This window comes from Eschrichtius robustus, chromosome 11, assembly GCF_028021215.1.
Source record: "Eschrichtius robustus isolate mEscRob2 chromosome 11, mEscRob2.pri, whole genome shotgun sequence".
Lineage (NCBI taxonomy): Eukaryota > Metazoa > Chordata > Mammalia > Artiodactyla > Eschrichtiidae > Eschrichtius > Eschrichtius robustus.
In genome coordinates this window covers 19,835,414-19,852,872 of record NC_090834.1, presented here as the reverse complement: position 1 = coordinate 19,852,872, position 17,459 = coordinate 19,835,414, and the positions used below count along the sequence as shown (strand labels likewise).

At 40.4% G+C, this 17,459-nt stretch overlaps 1 protein-coding gene across 8 annotated transcripts in view; it reads left to right on the top strand.

The window, feature by feature from the left end:
* The window catches only part of EXPH5 (exophilin 5), a 73,301-nt gene that overhangs the window by 34,392 nt on the left and 21,450 nt on the right, over positions 1–17,459 (top strand). For 3 of the 8 annotated variants that reach the window (XM_068554101.1, XM_068554098.1, XM_068554097.1), the window contains exon 2: positions 13,664–13,826. In XM_068554101.1, coding sequence (XP_068410202.1) covers positions 13,664–13,826 — 163 coding nt within the window. Of the gene's footprint in view, positions 1–10,426; positions 10,543–11,254; positions 11,416–13,663; positions 13,827–14,655; positions 14,843–17,459 lie in introns of those variants that run through there. The other 5 variants (XM_068554099.1, XM_068554100.1, XM_068554104.1 and 2 more) reach the window with 5 other exon arrangements.

Below are 17,459 nucleotides of genomic sequence, written 5' to 3'. Positions count from 1 at the left end.
TTACTTTCTGAAGTTAGACTTGAATCAGGTTTAAGATAAGTAAAAGTGTAAGTTCTTCTCAGTTCATGTATGTTTGCCTTAATAGAGTTTAAAACAGTAAATGTTCTTTAGACCTTCTACTAAAATCGGTGCAATATTCTTAGCAAATCGTGGCCCAAACCCTGGCATCAGCCAATGCATTCAGTGCAGTGTGAGGGCCAGTCCAGTGATGTCAATAAGTCTTACCCAGCGCCCCCCAACCCCCAGCCCCCCACCGCTGTCTTGAGCATGGCATTTAGGCTGTGTTTGTGGAATCTGCAATGCAAGGTTTGGTTTTCTCACAATCCTGCTATTAATTTAAGTGCAACTTGAAGATCCAAGAGGGGTAGGTGGCCCATGATAAATAATTGATGCTTTTGAGTTTCTCTACAGGAAAAGGAAAAGCCTAAGGGTAATTCTCTTTACTGCCTGCCATCTACCTCTGTTGAGGAAGGTGATACACAAGTTCCATTCCCCACTCTCCATCCATCCACCCCTTTACTGCCTGTTCTGTCATTTCGCAGATCACACTCACTTAGCATTTCATTTGTGCCAGAACAGGTATATGGGCCTTACATGTTATTAACTCACTTAATCCTCACAAAAACCCCATGAGGTATTGTTATTACCCTTATCCCTACTTTACAGATGAGAAAACAGAGGCACAGAGAGGTTTAAATCACACAGTTAATAAAGATCAGGGACAGCATTCAAACCAGTCAGTCTGACATTAATTTACCCTCTCAGTATTTTAATTTCCTCATTGGTAGAATGAAATAAAAGTATCTACCTCACAGAGTTCTTGTAAAGATTAAATTAACTAATATAAGTAATCATGCCTGGTCTAGAATTAGCATCATATAAATCTTAGTTATGACTAGCTTTCCAGTATTATTCCTATGGAGAAATTATGTTTCACATACATGATTTTTTGTGTGTACAGGGTCACCTCTCTCACTTATGTCAAATACTGACTGAGTTGCTTCACAACGATGAATGTAGAACTCATTCATTACCCCAGAAGTTGAGCAAATATGTATTGATTGATCCTGGGTCAGAGACCGTGCTAGGCCCTGGGGCACCAAGAGAAATGAGACACAATACCTGTCCTCAAGGAGCTGATGGAGAGCGGAACCAACAAGAGCATGACAAGCAATTCAATGCAGTTTGGCAAATATTGGGGTGACAGTGGATGTTTTCCCAGGTGGTTTGGGTAAAAGGTATAAATAGATTAAGAAAGAAATAAGACAAACCTAAGAAGACAGAAAGCCCTGAGGCCAGATGAGGGGCTGGCACTTAAACTCTTAGTTTGGCCTTGGTGTGTGCAGCTCGTCTTTTCCATGGCACCTTCCTTAGGGTGATTAATCAGTAAGAAATGACTCGCTGTGATCTGAACCAGTACAGGAAGTATACATCCTTCATGTTACTTAGATTATTTTTTCCTTTTGTTGTGACTTTGTGTCACATGAGAATAAGCATTCAAGAAGATTACACAGGTCAATTTTTTACACATAGAAAAGGTTGTCTTTTATTCTAGGTTGGTTCAATCACAGCCATTCAGGGAGATTAAATGGGCTTTATTATCTAGTTTGGCTTGAATGCCGGTGCCATTATTTCCTGCCGCTCTTTGTTTTTGTTGTCTTCTGCTTGCATCACTTTTCCTTATCTGAGCTTCCCTTTTTCTAGACTTCCTTCTATGGTTTAACTTTACTATGATCAAAAGAACACATTTTTTCAATACACCTGCTTGCTTTTTTCTAATCTCTGCCCTTTCTGAGTCTTGGCTATGGGCTGAGCCAAAAAATAGCCTCTGATATCAGGGGCCATGGCTGTCAAAAAACAATCTTTTCAGAAGAGCAAACAGGGAGAGGAGAGGCCAGGCCCTGGATTGTAAAGCTGCTGTTACAACCACTGAACAAGGGCTTTTGCATTCTTTACTTTGCCTCTTCCTGGCTGAGAACTCACAGTAGTTGTCCTAAAGCTTTCCCTAGAGCATGAGTGATAAGAAATCTGGACCTGGAAGTATCACCTTTCTGGAGCAGGAAAACAAAGGGGCAACACTTTCCCAAGATGGTGAGTTTCCTTGGGGTTTCAGGGTTTGAAAGGTCCTTGCTTGGACAGACTGATCCTGTGTCTGCTGTGACACTAACTCAGTGTTTACGCTCTGACTTGGACACAGTTCCCACCCCGTGCACTCATTTGTGCTTTTCTATGTGTTGTGGTTGCTAGGCAATATAAAACAAAGATGTGTTTGAATTCCTGTGTGGGAAGAAAACTTTAATGCTGCTTTGATCTCCTACAATTCAAATGACAAATCCACTTTTACAGGATTCAGTGTAATTGAACAATTCATTATAGGATTTACTGATGACTGAACCTGTGAGACTAGGATAGGGTCGGAGATTTGGGGAATATTTGGCAAGAGGTCCTTGAAGCCAAGAGTAGACAGTTGATAGAGATCAGGGTGCTTAGCTGCCTGGAAAGCAGAATAAGGTGTAATAAGATGGGTCATGTACCGGAAGGTCAGCTAAGCAAACTGATAAGTGTACAGAAACCAAGGAAATAAGAAAAGTGGAGAAAAAAATGTGAATTGAGGAGATGAAAGGGAGGTGAGAACAGCCAAAAGAGGAATTGATGCCGTTGGCAAGAGGAGATAATAAGGGAACAATTTTGAGAAATTTGAGATTTTTCTGACAAGAAAATGGAAGCTGTAATTCCTATTTTCTGGTCTGGGGAATTTGTTTGCTTTCAACATTTGTCTGACTGTTCTCAATCACATTTGAATACTCATTGTCACCTTTTTAATTGGCAAAAATCACTTTGAGCTTATACCCATTGCATTGTTTATTAATGGGGTTAATAGTACCCAGAGACAGTGAGATAGGTCATGAGGCCATGGACTTTCGAAGGAGGCACGAGTTCCCATCCCAGCTCTCCAGCTCCAGCCTGCTGGCCTCTGTAAATGAGGACAGCAATACCTGTGTAGCATTGTGAGGATTATGACTGCAGAATCCTGGGAGATGGTGGGTGCTCAATATATAGCCTCGTCCCTTATTATTTGTTATTGCTATTATTTCACCTGAAGACAGGGAGATTTACCTGATTATGCTTTAAGCCCCTTTTCAGTTTTTATAAGATTTCTCAATGATTTAATTCTGATGTGAGAAATGATGAGTCTTTTGACCATACATTTTGTTTATTTATTTATTTTTGGCCGCGTTAGGTCTTCGTTGCTGCGCGCGGGCTTTCTCTCTAGTTGCAGCGAGCAAGGGCTACTCTTCGTTGTGGTGCAAAGGCTTCTCATTGCTACTGGCTTCTTTTGTTGCGGAGCACGGGCTCTAGGCGCGTGGGCTTCAGTGGTTGTGGCGTGCAGGCTCAGTAGCTCTGGCTCGCAGGCTCTAGAGTGCAGGCTCAGTAGCTGTGGCACACAGGCTTAGTTGCTCCGCGGCATGTGGGTTCTTCCCAGACCAGGGATCGAACCCATGTCCCCTGTATTGGCAGGCGGATTCTTTAACCACTGCGCCACCAGGGAAGTCCTGACCATACATTTTGGGCCAGAAGATATCTTCCAGATAATCTCATCTGTGTCCATTTTTAAAAATTGTGCATAACAAACCATCCCAAAGCCTAAAGGCTTAAAATGACTTCCATTTATTAGCTCACAATTCTAAGGGACAGCCGTTTGTTCTGGGCTCAGCTGGGTGGTTCTCCTAGTCTTGCCTGGGATCACTCATTTGGCTCCAGTCGTCTGGCAGCTGGATGGCATCTGGATGGTCTGAGAAAGCTTCACTCACGTCTCTGGCAATTGGTGATACCACTCTGCTGGGTTCTCCTCTGCACGTGAACACATCCTCCAGGAGGCTAGCCGGGGCTTCTTCAGACCAGAGAATCAAGATTCCGAGAGGGAGAGGGCAGAAGCTGCAAGGCTTCTTCAGGCCTAGGCTCAGAAGCCTCACAATTTCACTTTATCATTTTCAATTGGTCTAAGCAAGCACAAGGCCAGCCCAGATTGAAGGGGACAGAGGAGGGACAAAGTCACTCCACGAAGGAGTATACCTTCTGCCAGGAAAGGAACCATGCACGCCTGCTTTGTAAACAACCTACCGTGTCATTTAGCTCTCTTTCACAGGTGAGAAAAACAAAGCCAAGAGAGTTAAATATTTGGCCAAGATCACCAGCTAGAACCTGACCCTCATTCAGTGCTCTTTCTACTATCTGATGGCAGCTCAGGAACAGGCCAGAGTTTGGCTCTCAGGGAGCAGACAAGTGGGGCCAAAGACTGGAAGATAAAGAGACAACTGTGTATCATTTACTGAGCACATTCTCAATGGTTAGTACATAATTAGTCATCAAAATAGAGATGAGGGGCTTCCCTGGTGGCGCAGTGGTTGAGAATCTGCCTGCCAATGCAGGGGACACGGGTTCGAGCCCTGGTCTGGGAAGATCCCACATGTCGCGGAGCAACTAGGCCCGTGAGCCACAACTACTGAGCCTGCGCGTCTGGAGCCTGTGCTCCGCAACAGGAGAGGCCGCGACAGTGAGAGGCCCGCGCACCGCGATGAAGAGTGGCCCCCGCTTGCCGCAACTAGAGAAAGCCCTCGCACAGAAACGAAGACCCAACACAGCCATAAATAAATAAATAAATAAATAAATAAATAAATAAATAAATAAATAAATAAAATTTTTAAAAAAATAGAGATGAGGACAGAGACCTGCTCAGAAAAAGGTGGACAAAGAAAAGTGAGTAGCAAAGGTTGGCAAGGGCACAGTGGGGGAGTACAAGGAAGATGGGGAGATGGGTTCATTACTCAAGGATGGAAAACAAAGGAGAAGAAATTTAACATAGAAGGAGGAACCTCAGAGGACAGACTCATTCAGCAGGTGCTAGAATGGAAAAAGACGGCACACGGCAGACTAAGATTCCTGTGAATGAAGAAAGAGCATTTTGACTTGGAGCAGAGGGCTGGGACTACGGCCCAGCAAGAAGAGACCTGATTTAGTTTAATCAAGTTAATCAGCCTAGGGGTAGAACAAGTTACATGTATAGACAGCAGTCCCTTGTGATATGTTGAGTCAAGCTGCACTAATGAAGCAAATAATCTGTGTACTGGTGATTTGTCTATATGTATGTTGTATGTCCTTTGTAACCTGGAGGTTATTCTCTTGGGTATAAAGTGGACTGTGTGCTCTAAATGACTGGCTGAATACATAACAATCCAAAATAGATGAGCAAGAGCCCTGTACAGGCTGGCCATGAACTTGGTTCAACTCCATTTGCAAGCAACTGTTATCTCTCTCAGACTAAGGCTAGCTGAAACTTAAAATATTGTCTTTTTAAGTTTCACACATCAAGATACCCCTGCTTTATGTTCAGGTTTTCTTTTTTCTTTTTTGCTAATGTTGAGCTAATTTGATGTTTTATTTTTTAAGTAAATAAATGAGTCTAAACCACTGGTTTTACAATTGGTGTGCTCCTTTTAGTACAAGAAGCTCAGTCAACCATTATAAGTATACAGACTGTATTTTATAGTGCACAGGGCTTATGGGTATATAAAGCTTAAGGCGGTAAATTACTGATGCCTAGAGTAGACTTTTATGTCATTCATAGTTTCCCTTCCTGGGTTATCCTTACTTCAAGGGCCAGAACTATTTATGTTTACTTATTTAGTAATACGTAAACACAATGCCATTTTTTTACTACTTTACCCTTGAATTTTCTCACTCTTGGCTGTACATGTTCACCCACTTCCCTGCCAACGTTGGAATACTTCTGCTTTAAAAGCCACTGGATTTCTTCAAAATCTTGCCCTTTCACGTATCTACATATAACCACTATCCACATTTCATTTCTCATTGTCTCCAGGAGACAAATATTAGCATAAACTACAGATTAATTTTGTTTTAATCTACTCTACTCAGAATGAGGTTTATATGGCTCAACATTCAAAATTTAATCAGAATAGAAGAAACCTGGGGGAAATAACTAAAGCAAATAAGAAAAATAGTTCATATTTTTATTAAACATGCCACATTCCAGTGAAAAACTCTGAGGCATTGATTTATAAATTTATAAAATGTACAATTGCCAAAACACAACATATGATTAGTAAACGGATGTATGGGAAAGTGTTCAAACTTCACTTATCAAAGAAATGTAGCATTTTTTTTAAGAAGAGAAAACAAAAATTCTTAAAAAGCCGCCCACAGTTCTAAACATGTACCTTGCAAGTATTAAATTCAGAAAATAAAAATACTCAAAATAATAATATTTAGTCTTCCAAGGATGCCCGCTGGCAGTCTTGTACATTGCTGGCATGAGTAATATTGCTACAGCCATTTTGAGAAGCACTTTGGTAGTGGTATAAAGAGTCACAAAAATATTTTGACTCTTTGGTCCTATAATCCTACTTCAGCATCTGTCAGGGGCACTGTAAAAATAGAAAATGTGCAGTGATGTTCATTAAGCAATACTTATAAGGGAAAATCACAATGTTCTGCACCAGAGGAATAGTAAATAAATTATGGAAATCCTAGTAGTTTGAATATTATGCAAATATTTAATGATTGCTCCAAAGATAAGTAATGTTGAAGGTGTCTTATATATAACCTTTTTGAAGATTATACTTGCACTGTGTGAATGAATGGCATCTTCTATGCACCTATGGAAATTAGGAATTGAGGAATCTTCCTTGATATGTCTCTGTCCCTAACCCTCCAAAGTCATTTAATCATTTGGTGGACAATTTCACCCACTAAGTAGCTCTGAATACTTTCTACTTTTCTTCCGTTTCATCACCACCATCCATGTCCAAGCAAACACCTCTCTCTCTCTTACACCCTATAAGTACCCTGACCACTCTCTCATGTTCCCCACTGGAATCTTTTCTCCACCTGCTGCTAGGATGATCTTTCGTAAAAAAAATTTATTGAGGTATAATTGACATTATTATCTAATTTTAAAAACTTTTTTTTATTTTACAACATTAGTTTCAGGGGTACAACATAATGATTCAATATTTGTATATATTGTGAAATGATCACCACAGTAAGTCTAGTTAAAATCCGTCACCACACATAGTTACAAACTTTTTTTCTTGTGATGAGGACTTTTAAGATCTCTACTCTCTTAGCAACTTTGAAATATTCAATGCAGTGTTATTAACTATTGTCACTATGCTGTACATTACATCCCCATGACTTAATTATTTTATAACTGGAATTTTGTACCTTTTGACCCCCTTTACCCATTTGTCCCATTTCTGTCACACACACCCCCCACCCCCCGCACCTCTGGCAATCACCAATCTGTTCTCTGTATCTATCAACTTGTTTTTGTTGTTTAAATTTCACATATAAGTGAGGTCATATGGTATTTGTCTTTCTCTGACTTATTTTACTTAGCATAATGCCCTCAAGGTCCATCCATGTTGTCGCAAATGGCAAGATTTCTTTCTTTTTATGGCTGAATAGTATTCCATTATATATATGTATGTATAAAGCCACATCTTCTTTATCCATTCATTCATTGATGGACACTTAGGTTGTATCCATATCTTGGCTATTGAAAATAATGCTGCAGTGAATACAGGAGTGCACATATGTTTCGAATTAGTGTTCTCATTTTCTTCAGATAAATACCCAGTAGTGGGATTGCTGGGTCATATGGTGGTTCTATTTTTAGTGTTTTTAAGGAACCTCCATACTGTTCTCCATAGTGACTGCACCAAGCTGCATTCCCACAAACAGTGTCTGAGAGGTCCCTTTTCTCCACATCTTTGCTAACATGTTATTTCTTGTCTTTTTGATAATAACCATTCTGACAGGTATGAAGTGATAGCTCATTGTGGTTTTATTTGCATTTCCCTGATAATTAGTGACATTGAGTATCTTTTCATGTGCCTGTTGGCCATCTGTCTGTCTTCTTTGGAAAAATGTCTATTCAGATCCTCTGCCCAAATCAGATAATTTGCTTTTTTGCCATTGAGTTTTATGAGTTATTTATATATTTTGATAATTAACCCCTCATCAGATAATATGATTTGCAAATACTTTCTCCCATTCAGTAGGTTGCCTTTTCATTTTGTTGGGTTCCTTTGCTGTGCAGAGGCTTTTTAGCCCAGGTTGATCTTTTAAAAGTACAAATCTGATGTGTCATGCTCCTGCCCAGTCATCAATGCTTTCTTGCTGCTCCAGGACTAAAGGTCCAACTGCTTAACCCAAGCCCCAGTGTTGCATGATCTAGCAGCTGCCTTTCTGCTCTCCCCTTCAGTTAGTCTTCTCCACCGCCACATCCCAGCTAGACCGGCCTCGTTTCAGTTCCTTGCTTCTTGCCTTGGGGGCACTTACTCTATAGCTGCTACCCCTCCGCCTGGAAAGCTCTCTCCCAGAGCCGTCTACCCGCTACCTTTTGCTTTATCCTTCATCCTTCAGGCCGTATGTCATCTTCTTAGGGAAATATTTGCTTCTGCCTCATATAAGCAGGACCCCTTGTTATATGCTCTCATAACACCTGTTTAATTTTTTATTGTTTGCCCCCACTCCTACCCCAGCAGAATGTAAATTCCATGAGGGCAAGGACTTGACTTGTTCACTGCTCTTTGCCCAGAGTTCAAACATGTGTTGAATGAAGAAATCATACTTACCACTCTTTGTTATCTTATATTTGTATAATTATTGGACTCATATCTGTCTCTCTCATTAGGCGGTAAGCTCTCTAGGATAGTAGCTATATCAGCTCTGCTTGCCATTGTATCCCTGCATCTTCTCTGCAGGAGGCTTTCCACAAATATATATTTAATACATTTTATTACAACCATGTGAAAAGTGCAGAGGAAAAGATCACATCAAAAGGGCAATACTGATTGCATTAGGATTGTGAAAATATGACTGATTTTTTCTCTATCTACAAGAAACATTATAATGTAAAATGATAATATAAATAAAAACTCACATTAAAAAGAAAAATATATTGTACTTATCGAATAAACATAATTTTGCAAAAACTAAAAGTGGAATTGATACCTGTAATTACTCTATTCTAAGAGACCAGGTGTTTGATTTTTTTCCCTAGTGTGTCTAAATGGGTGCATCATTTTCACATAGCTGTAAGCATAGATAAAATGTTGTACTTTGTTTTTTCTGCTTCATGTTATGTCACATGCTACATTGCCTGAGTAATTATTTTTAGCAACTGCATAATGTTCAGTTAAATTAATGTACTTTGCGGGGGGGTGGGGAGCGGGAGGGTATTTCTTTAAGATACATGTCCTGGAGTAGAATTCACACTGTCTGAGTATTCACACAGAGGTACAGATTTCTGACTTCATTGGCCAGATGTTAAAAAGAAACAGGCAGTGATGGATTTGAGTGCAAGTGTGGAATGAGTGCTTGAGATGAAATTAAATGAAGTGTGATTATTTTAAAAGAGCGTCAATGTTATATGGAGGCTTTAGAAAAAAACAATAAAGTTACGTTTATTAGAGAGTTCCTAAGTCGGGTAGCTTGACTGTCCTCTGAAATGAGAAGGATGTGTTGAGAAGTGGGCAGGGATGCTGCTGAATGTTGGGGTCTGATAATTTGGAAGGGTTTTTGAGGAACTAGAGGTCATGTACAAATGTGGGACATTAGGGAATTTCCTGGAGGTCCAGTGGTTAGGGCTCAGCACTTTCACTGCCTGGGTTGGGAAACTAAGATCCTGCAAGCTGCGAGGTGTGGCAAAAAAAAAAAAAAATATATATATATATATATATATATATATATATATATATATATATATATATGACATTAATAAATGAGGTAGTAATAAGTTGGAGGCAGCCAGTACTGGTTAGAAGCAGGTACCTGTGGTCTTTTAGTCTCGTAGGAAGAATAGTAGCAATAGAGACAGGAGTGACCAGGTGTCAGAGGGATGGCAATGGCAAAATGGGAGGCACCAATGCAAATTATGTGGACTAGACATGATGATTACTGCGTAGTGCTTTTCAAAATGCAAGTCTGGGCAGGATGGCCTCTGGCTTCCCTCTTGATTATTTTATAAAATGACAGTATCATAGCCCCAAGCAGGAGCCTGACTTGCAACCATCACAGTTCATTGCCCTTAACCCCAAATTAGCCATTCTGCAGCTGTCTTGCTCACCACTTTCTTAGGAATACAAACTCTCTAACACTTGTGCTTCACAGAGCACCCTGGATAAAGGGCAACTGCGGAGTCATGTGAAATTCTTTCCAAAACAGCAGAACTTCTCGAGCTTGGGGCCCAACAACAAGCCTGGCTTTTTCATCAGAGCTTTGTCAAGCTGACCACTTGATGAAATTTGTCATTATGTTCTTCAGACTCCCCTTTCTGCTTTATTTGCCTCGGTCCAGGGCAGTCTCTCTCTGGATTAAATATTCTCTCATTTCCAAACAGTTCTAGGGTCCTCCTGAAATGCAGCAAATGATCTGCTTTAAAAAAAAAAAAAATCACAACTGATGATTTAACTAAGGACTTCGATCAGCATTTTCATTTGAAAGAAGACTAAGCAGGTAAGGGCAGGGGAGAAGGAAAAAGAAATAATGGCAGAATTTCAGTTCTGGCATTCTGGAAGTGTGGGTCAGACACATTTGTGCTTTGGATGACCTTTCCTATCCATCTCAAAGCACACTGCCCTTACTACTGAGCATTAGTCATGTCCTCATTCATGGGCTTTTGTGTTTGTGTGTTTAAAGAATTCCATTATCTAAGACCATTACATTCACCAATTTCTTTTCTGCATGTAAGCTTTTCTCTTTGACCACTGAATGGGCAAGTAAGGACCCTATCTGTTATATTCATCGTTGAATCCCCATTGCCTACATGGGACCTGTTACATGAACATTGCTCAATAAACATCTAATCGTTAACGAATGAATGAATGAGTAATCAGAACTAGACTATTCTAGTTTCCCCATGTCATTAAAATATCTATCATTCAGTTGCATTATTAGGTCAGTTTTGCACAATGCTCAACCCACGTTGTCCTCAGAAACTTGATTATTTCAACTACTAGCAGACACTTTTAGATTGTCATCGAACTTAGATGATAACAGCCAAAATACATCCATGGTGGTGAAGAGAAAACTCCGACTAGAGCCAATTTTTCCCCTGGACTTAGAGTTTATGCAACTCCTCCACTAGGTAAAGTTTGACCCATCACATCAGTTTGCACTTCATGTGAAGAAATTTAAAGCATGCATTGATATTTTTGTTTTATTTCAGCAAACCCCAGAAGACAAAGAGGGATATCAGATGGCTTCAAGGAGTAACTGGTGAATGATTTGAAGAAGTTCAAAGGAAAAAGTTTTGCAATGAAACAGACGTTAGCCAAATGTTAAAACAACCAGTTACATACAGACTGAGAAAGGGGATGGCAGAAAATGGTGAGACCTTAGGGCACCTCATTGTAGATAAGGGCTCAGTGGGATCTCCAATTTAACCAATCCATGTTTAGGACTATTTTTAAATCATAAGGGGCAAAATTTCACAATAAAAAGAGTGAACTGAAAATGTACTGTACTGTCTTGAGGGTATGTTTTTAGAGTCAGGCAAGGTAGCACAATGGTTAAGAACACAGGCATCAGTAATAAAAAGGGCCTAGATTCAAATCTCCACTCTGTCTCTATAGTCTCTATTCTATCAGAATTCATGTGACTCTGTTCAAATTACTTATTCTCTATAAGCCTCAATTTTCTCATCTTTAAATGGGTATAATACCTACCTCACAGGGTGGTTGTGAGAATTAAATAAAATAATACGTATAAAGTACTGAACTCTAACACAGTAAGCATGTAAATAAATGGAATGATGATGCACAAGGAGGGGGAGACAGAGGAGGGGAGGGAAAGGAGAACAGGAAATGAGGGGGGTTAGGAGGGGGAAGGTGGTAGAGAAGCTGCCACCCTTCCGGTACTTTGGTAACTTAAACCCCATAAATGAGCTCAAACAAATGCCTTCCTTGGACATTCTAACTTTGTGACTACCAGCATGTCTCTTACCCTCACCAATCGCTTATTTTTTAATCTGTAAATGAGGATAATAAAAACTGCTTTCTCAGGACTATTTGAGAATAACAAAGTGCATTAGAAATTTTAAATAGTAAAACAGTGTAAAGTATCTCTCTACTGACAGAGTCACATTGACTGCTTTTGTTGTATGTTACTAACATTAGTAACATTGAGAAACATGTAACAATATATCTAAACTTATATATTGGAAATATTTTGCAACTCCCATAAAAAAGAAATCCATCTAAAAAGTTCACAATTCAGATTTTTAGATTAACCCCATATATACCATGATGAATTTCCCCTTACCTTGAATTCCTCATTTAAAAACTCAGCATGTCCAAAAGTATTACAGTATGATGGAATTGGTATATGTTGAGCGTGCCTTAGAATTTGTAATACTCATATATAATATCATATATTATCTATACATATATATTATACAAATTTATATTACATGCATACCCACATATAAACCGTATATGTAGCAAATACATATGCACAGAGATTTTAATGGGAATAAGGGGCACGCTAAAGGGCTTAATTTCCTTTTCCTTTACCTTCTCTGATATGAAAAGTCACGTAGTCTATCACCATGTTTTTAAAGCACCAAAATAAAAATTTCTGAAGGATAGGGTAGTTAAGAGCAGCACGAGAACCGAATGAGGTCCCTAATGCACTACCTTTGGCTTTGGATTGCCGTGGGGAAAACACATTGAGAAAGTGTCCCAGCTGGTAGGAGGGGAAGGACGTCCTGCAGAGCTGCAGGCCCCAGCACCTACTGAAAGACTCCCCACTTTTTTTTTTTTTTTAAGTAAGATGTTAGCTATGAGTTTTTCTTTTTCTTTTTTTTAAAATTAATTAATTAATTTATTTATTTTTGGCTGTGTTGGGCCTTCGTTTCTGTGCGAGGGCTTTCTCTAGTTGCGACGAGCCGGGGCCACTCTTCATCGCGGTGTGCGGGCCTCTCACTGTCGCGGCCTCTCTCGTTGCGGAGCACAGGCTCCAGACGCGCAGGCTCAGTAGTTGTGGCTCACGGGCCTAGTTGCTCCGCGGCATGTGGGATCTTCCCAGACCAGGGCTCGAACCCGTGTCCCCTGCATTAGCAGGCAGATTCTCAACCACTGCGCCACCAGGGAAGCCCTTTTTTTAAAATTTTTATTTATTTATTTATTTATGGCTGTGTTGGGTCTTTGTTTCTGTGCGAGGGCTTTCTCTAGTTGCGGCAAGCGGGGGCCACTCTTCATCGCGGTGGGCGGGCCTCTCACTGTCGCGGCCTCTCTCGTTGCGGAGCACAGGCTCCAGACGCGCAGGCTCAGTAATTGTGGCTCACGGGTCCAGTTGCTCCGCAGCATGTGGGGTCTTCCCGGACTAGGGCTCGAACCCATGTACCCTGCATGGCAGGCAGATTCCCAACCACTGCGCCACCAGGGAAGCCCAGACTCCCCACTCTTAGTGAGGCTCCTCCGCTCAGCAGAACCAAGAGGCACAGGGCGCCCCCTAGTCCCGAAGTCTTCATGTGGGGATGCCTGCGTTCCTAGACTGCACGGGTGGGGGTGTTAGTTCTCCAAGAGTATTTACCTGGAAATATTAATCATGCAAATTTTTTACAATTTTCTTTTAGATCCTATGGAATTACAAACATCAAGGTCTAAAAATATACCTAATCAAAGAAACCCAACATCCGTTCCTTCTCGGCTGAGCTTCGGATCATCATTTGCTTCCCTGTTCTCATTCAGAAAATCCAGAAAGGAGACTTTAAAGCTTCAACCACTGGGAGAGAAAGGGTGAGTTAAACTCAGCTCCTGTGACAGCTCATTAGTTATCTGATACCAGAGCCCACCAGCCTGTTTTGTGTTCAGAATGTTTAATGTTTGTTCTTAGAATTTAATTTCAGATAGTAACAAAGGAAACAGGGCTGAGCCCTCAAAGGGACAAAGTCCTTATGAAACTTTGAAACTGGGCTCATCTGAAATCCAACTTCTAACCAACTGCACAGATCTCAAGAGGTGGACATGGTGAATGATGGATTAAATGTTGAGAAATAATTATTGACAGTTTCTCCACGCTCCAAGAGCCTGGTCTTTGCCCTGGTCAGGAAGATACATTTAAATTGAAACTACTCCTTACTTGGGGAGTATGTGTGTCGGGAGAATTGCAGTATAAAGAGTAAATGAGCATAAATGAGATGAGCAAAGAGTAGAGGAAAACTGAATTATGAAATGGAGAAAAAATATATTACCATCATTAAAAATATTGAGGACAGCCATTCTTCTGTAGTTGCTTGAATTTAAACTTAAGGTGAAGGAGGGGAAGCTCTGAGAGCAGTGGAGGTATTGTTCCAGATGGTTCCCAGTTGAGAAGTGTGTAAATCAGTTCATCTTGACTCATTACGTTGTTGGATTGTTTTGTGAAAAACAAGCAAGGCTTTGCTTACATGCAATTTGCTGACTGCTAAATATTTTCAGCATGTCTTCCTGGTTGAAAAGCTTCCCACCCTCTTAAGGTGTTGGCTTGGCACATGATGTGTTCCGTGAGTGCCATTAAGAGTGCATTGCAGCTCTAAATAAAAGGTGTTGGAGGTCACTCTTGCTGAAAAACAACAGGCAGCAAGCAGCTTGGTGAAGCATGCAATGAGGCTTCTGACTCGTAGAGGAGCTCTTGGGGGAATGGAAGGTTTTTGCTTCCAGCTTTCACCTGAGGCTGTTTTTGTCTTTGATGAAATAGTGAAGAGCTGAACAAAATGTAGATTTATGTGATCGTTTCTACCAGAGTCACTTACGAGGAAATACTCTTCAAATAGGTGAGTTGCTTTTCTTTGTAAAAAATGTTTTAAACACTAGTAATTCTCTCATTTGAGAATTAAAAATTGAGGAGTATTTCCTTTATAGGAAATATTGTTTTTAAGGAGAAAAGAAATATTCCTAATGTGTAGTGTGGCTGAGACTTATGATGTACTTTGTGTTTTAGGTAATTTTCTTCAAGGCAGAGTTTTATTGTAGCTGAACAATCTAACATTAGTAAACTAGGGAAAGTTGAGGAAACTGTTAACTCTATTGACAAGTTATTTCCAAGCTCATATTGTAAGTTGCTGCCAAAGTGGATCAAAGAAGATGAAAGATCTATAATCTTCATTCTGGGTCTCATGTATTTTAGTTATAGACCAAATTGAAAAAAATGGAACTCTTGCAAAATTCTGTTTAGCGATTGTTCTTCTTAAATATCACAATGACTTGTAGCTGTCTTTTAGCCGGACAAACACAGGCTACAAAAATGAAACAAATTTTATCCTTTAAGCATGTGTGTGTGTTAGAGTTTTCAGAATTTGCCATCTTTAAATACATTTTATGTTCAGACTGTAAGCGGGAATAATTGTGCTGGTGCAGAATGTAATGAAGGTACTGTTTTGTGCTCCTAATAGGTTTCAGAAGATAAAACATGAAAACATGCCCTTTTTATTTTTAAATATGAATGTGACCTAAATATCTGGATGTAAATCCTGAATGTCAATGTGTGTGCTGGGGGAAGGGTGTTTTTAAGGGAGCGTAGCACTATGGTAGGACTATAAATTGTGTGTCATACGTTCCGAAGGGCCCTTTATTCTTAAGTAGAGCTTTTTTCCTTCGGCAGTTCTGATTTTCTTCAAAATATAGAATCAAGCTTCAGCATGCAGACTCTGGTTCAGGAGCTCCTCCTTGCCTATAAGCGCAGTGGGAGGAAGTGACAAAGAGCCACAGAGGGGAGCACTGTCATCCTGTGCGAGGCAGGTTTCTACTTGCTGAAGCCATCAGGACTCGACTTTGTCACACTCTGTCCTCTGGACAACAAGTCAGCAAAGCAGTTTAAGAGGTTCTTCTGCAAAACACAGAAAGAAAGCCAACCCCTAGGAAGCCATGGGAACATAGTGACTTCATTAATTAATAAAAAGGCAAAAAGTTTTGCTATTTCTGATTCAAATATGACTACTGAAATTTCTCCTCCCAAATTTATGTACTTCCCAAATTATCCCATTATTATTTTAATCCTATTTGTAAATGATTGAACCGTACTCTCTATGACTCTACCACAGCCCCAGGAACAAAGAAAAGTTTCCATTCATGTTTTAATTCATTTATTGCTAGCCAAAAGTTCAAGAAAACATACATATACAATTGTACCTTGGTATCTGCGGGGGATTGGTTCTGGGAACCTCCTGCGGATACCAAAACCCACAGGTGCTCAAGTATCTTATGCAAAATGTACAGTTAGCCCTCCATAGCCACAGATTCAGCCAACCAGGGTTGCATCCGCGGTTAGTTGAATCCGCAGAACCTGTGGACACTGAGGGCTGACTGGATTGTGTATCTTTCTCCTAATATTTCCCTGTAAGTTATGTTTCCTTGTGTCTTGTTTTGGGGTGTTTATTGCCTGAGATATGGTGCTCAGTCCCCGCCACAGAATTTCAGTAACTCCATCGCCTCCATGTAGTTCAGCAAGTACCGAATAGTGTATATCATGAGCTTATAAATGCAGCCTTCCTGGCTGCCCAGCAGTATCTACAGTTACTTTTTCTTATTCCAGACCCCCGGTTATTCCACTGATGCACCCCTCACCGTGAATAGGTGATGTGCCACTCTCTGTTCCATGCACCAGCACACTCCACAATGAAGTCGTCCCTGCAAAGGGGCCCCTTCATGTCTACACACATTCTTAAAGCTATGAAGCCATGTGCCACCAGTTCATGATGGTGATTTTAGAGATGTTGATTGTTTTCCCCTCTACACTTTCCTTTGTTGTAGTCCTAAGGACTAGGGCAAAGTGGAAGTACAAGAGAACTAGTTCATAAGACTCATGAGTGATGTTAAAAAAAAACAAAAAAACAATGGGCCATGTAAATGTGCCCTTTATATTGCAAGGTATTACAAAAATAAAGAGCTATTCAAAAAAAAAAAAAAAGACTCATGAGTAACATGTACAGTTAAATTTAAGTTGGCTTCTTTCCTTTGAGGACCATCACAGTGTATAGCATACAGTAAGTACTCACCACACAGCTGTGATTATAGAGTGACAACTGCTCTCCTGGAGTGAGGGTATGCCTGCCCACTACCCTGTTCCTTTCGGATGGTTTTTTTACCTGAGGATGCAGAGTTTTGGTGGGTGCCCAAATTTGCCTGATCTATCATAGGGTGTACACAGCCTAGGCAGTCCAGTTTACATAAGCAAAAGATCAAATGCTATTTTGGAAAGTTTAAAAGACAGATTATTGTTCTCCCTGGATTCTGTTTTCTGTCTGTCTGTTCTCCCTCTGTCCCTCTTCCTTTTTCTCTCTTTCCAAATGTCCTACTATGCTGCCTTCCTTTTTCCTGCTAAGTGACTAGGCTTCAGTTGGAGGACACAGGAATGTAAGACACCTAGATCAAAGGAGAGATCAGAGTAAGCAA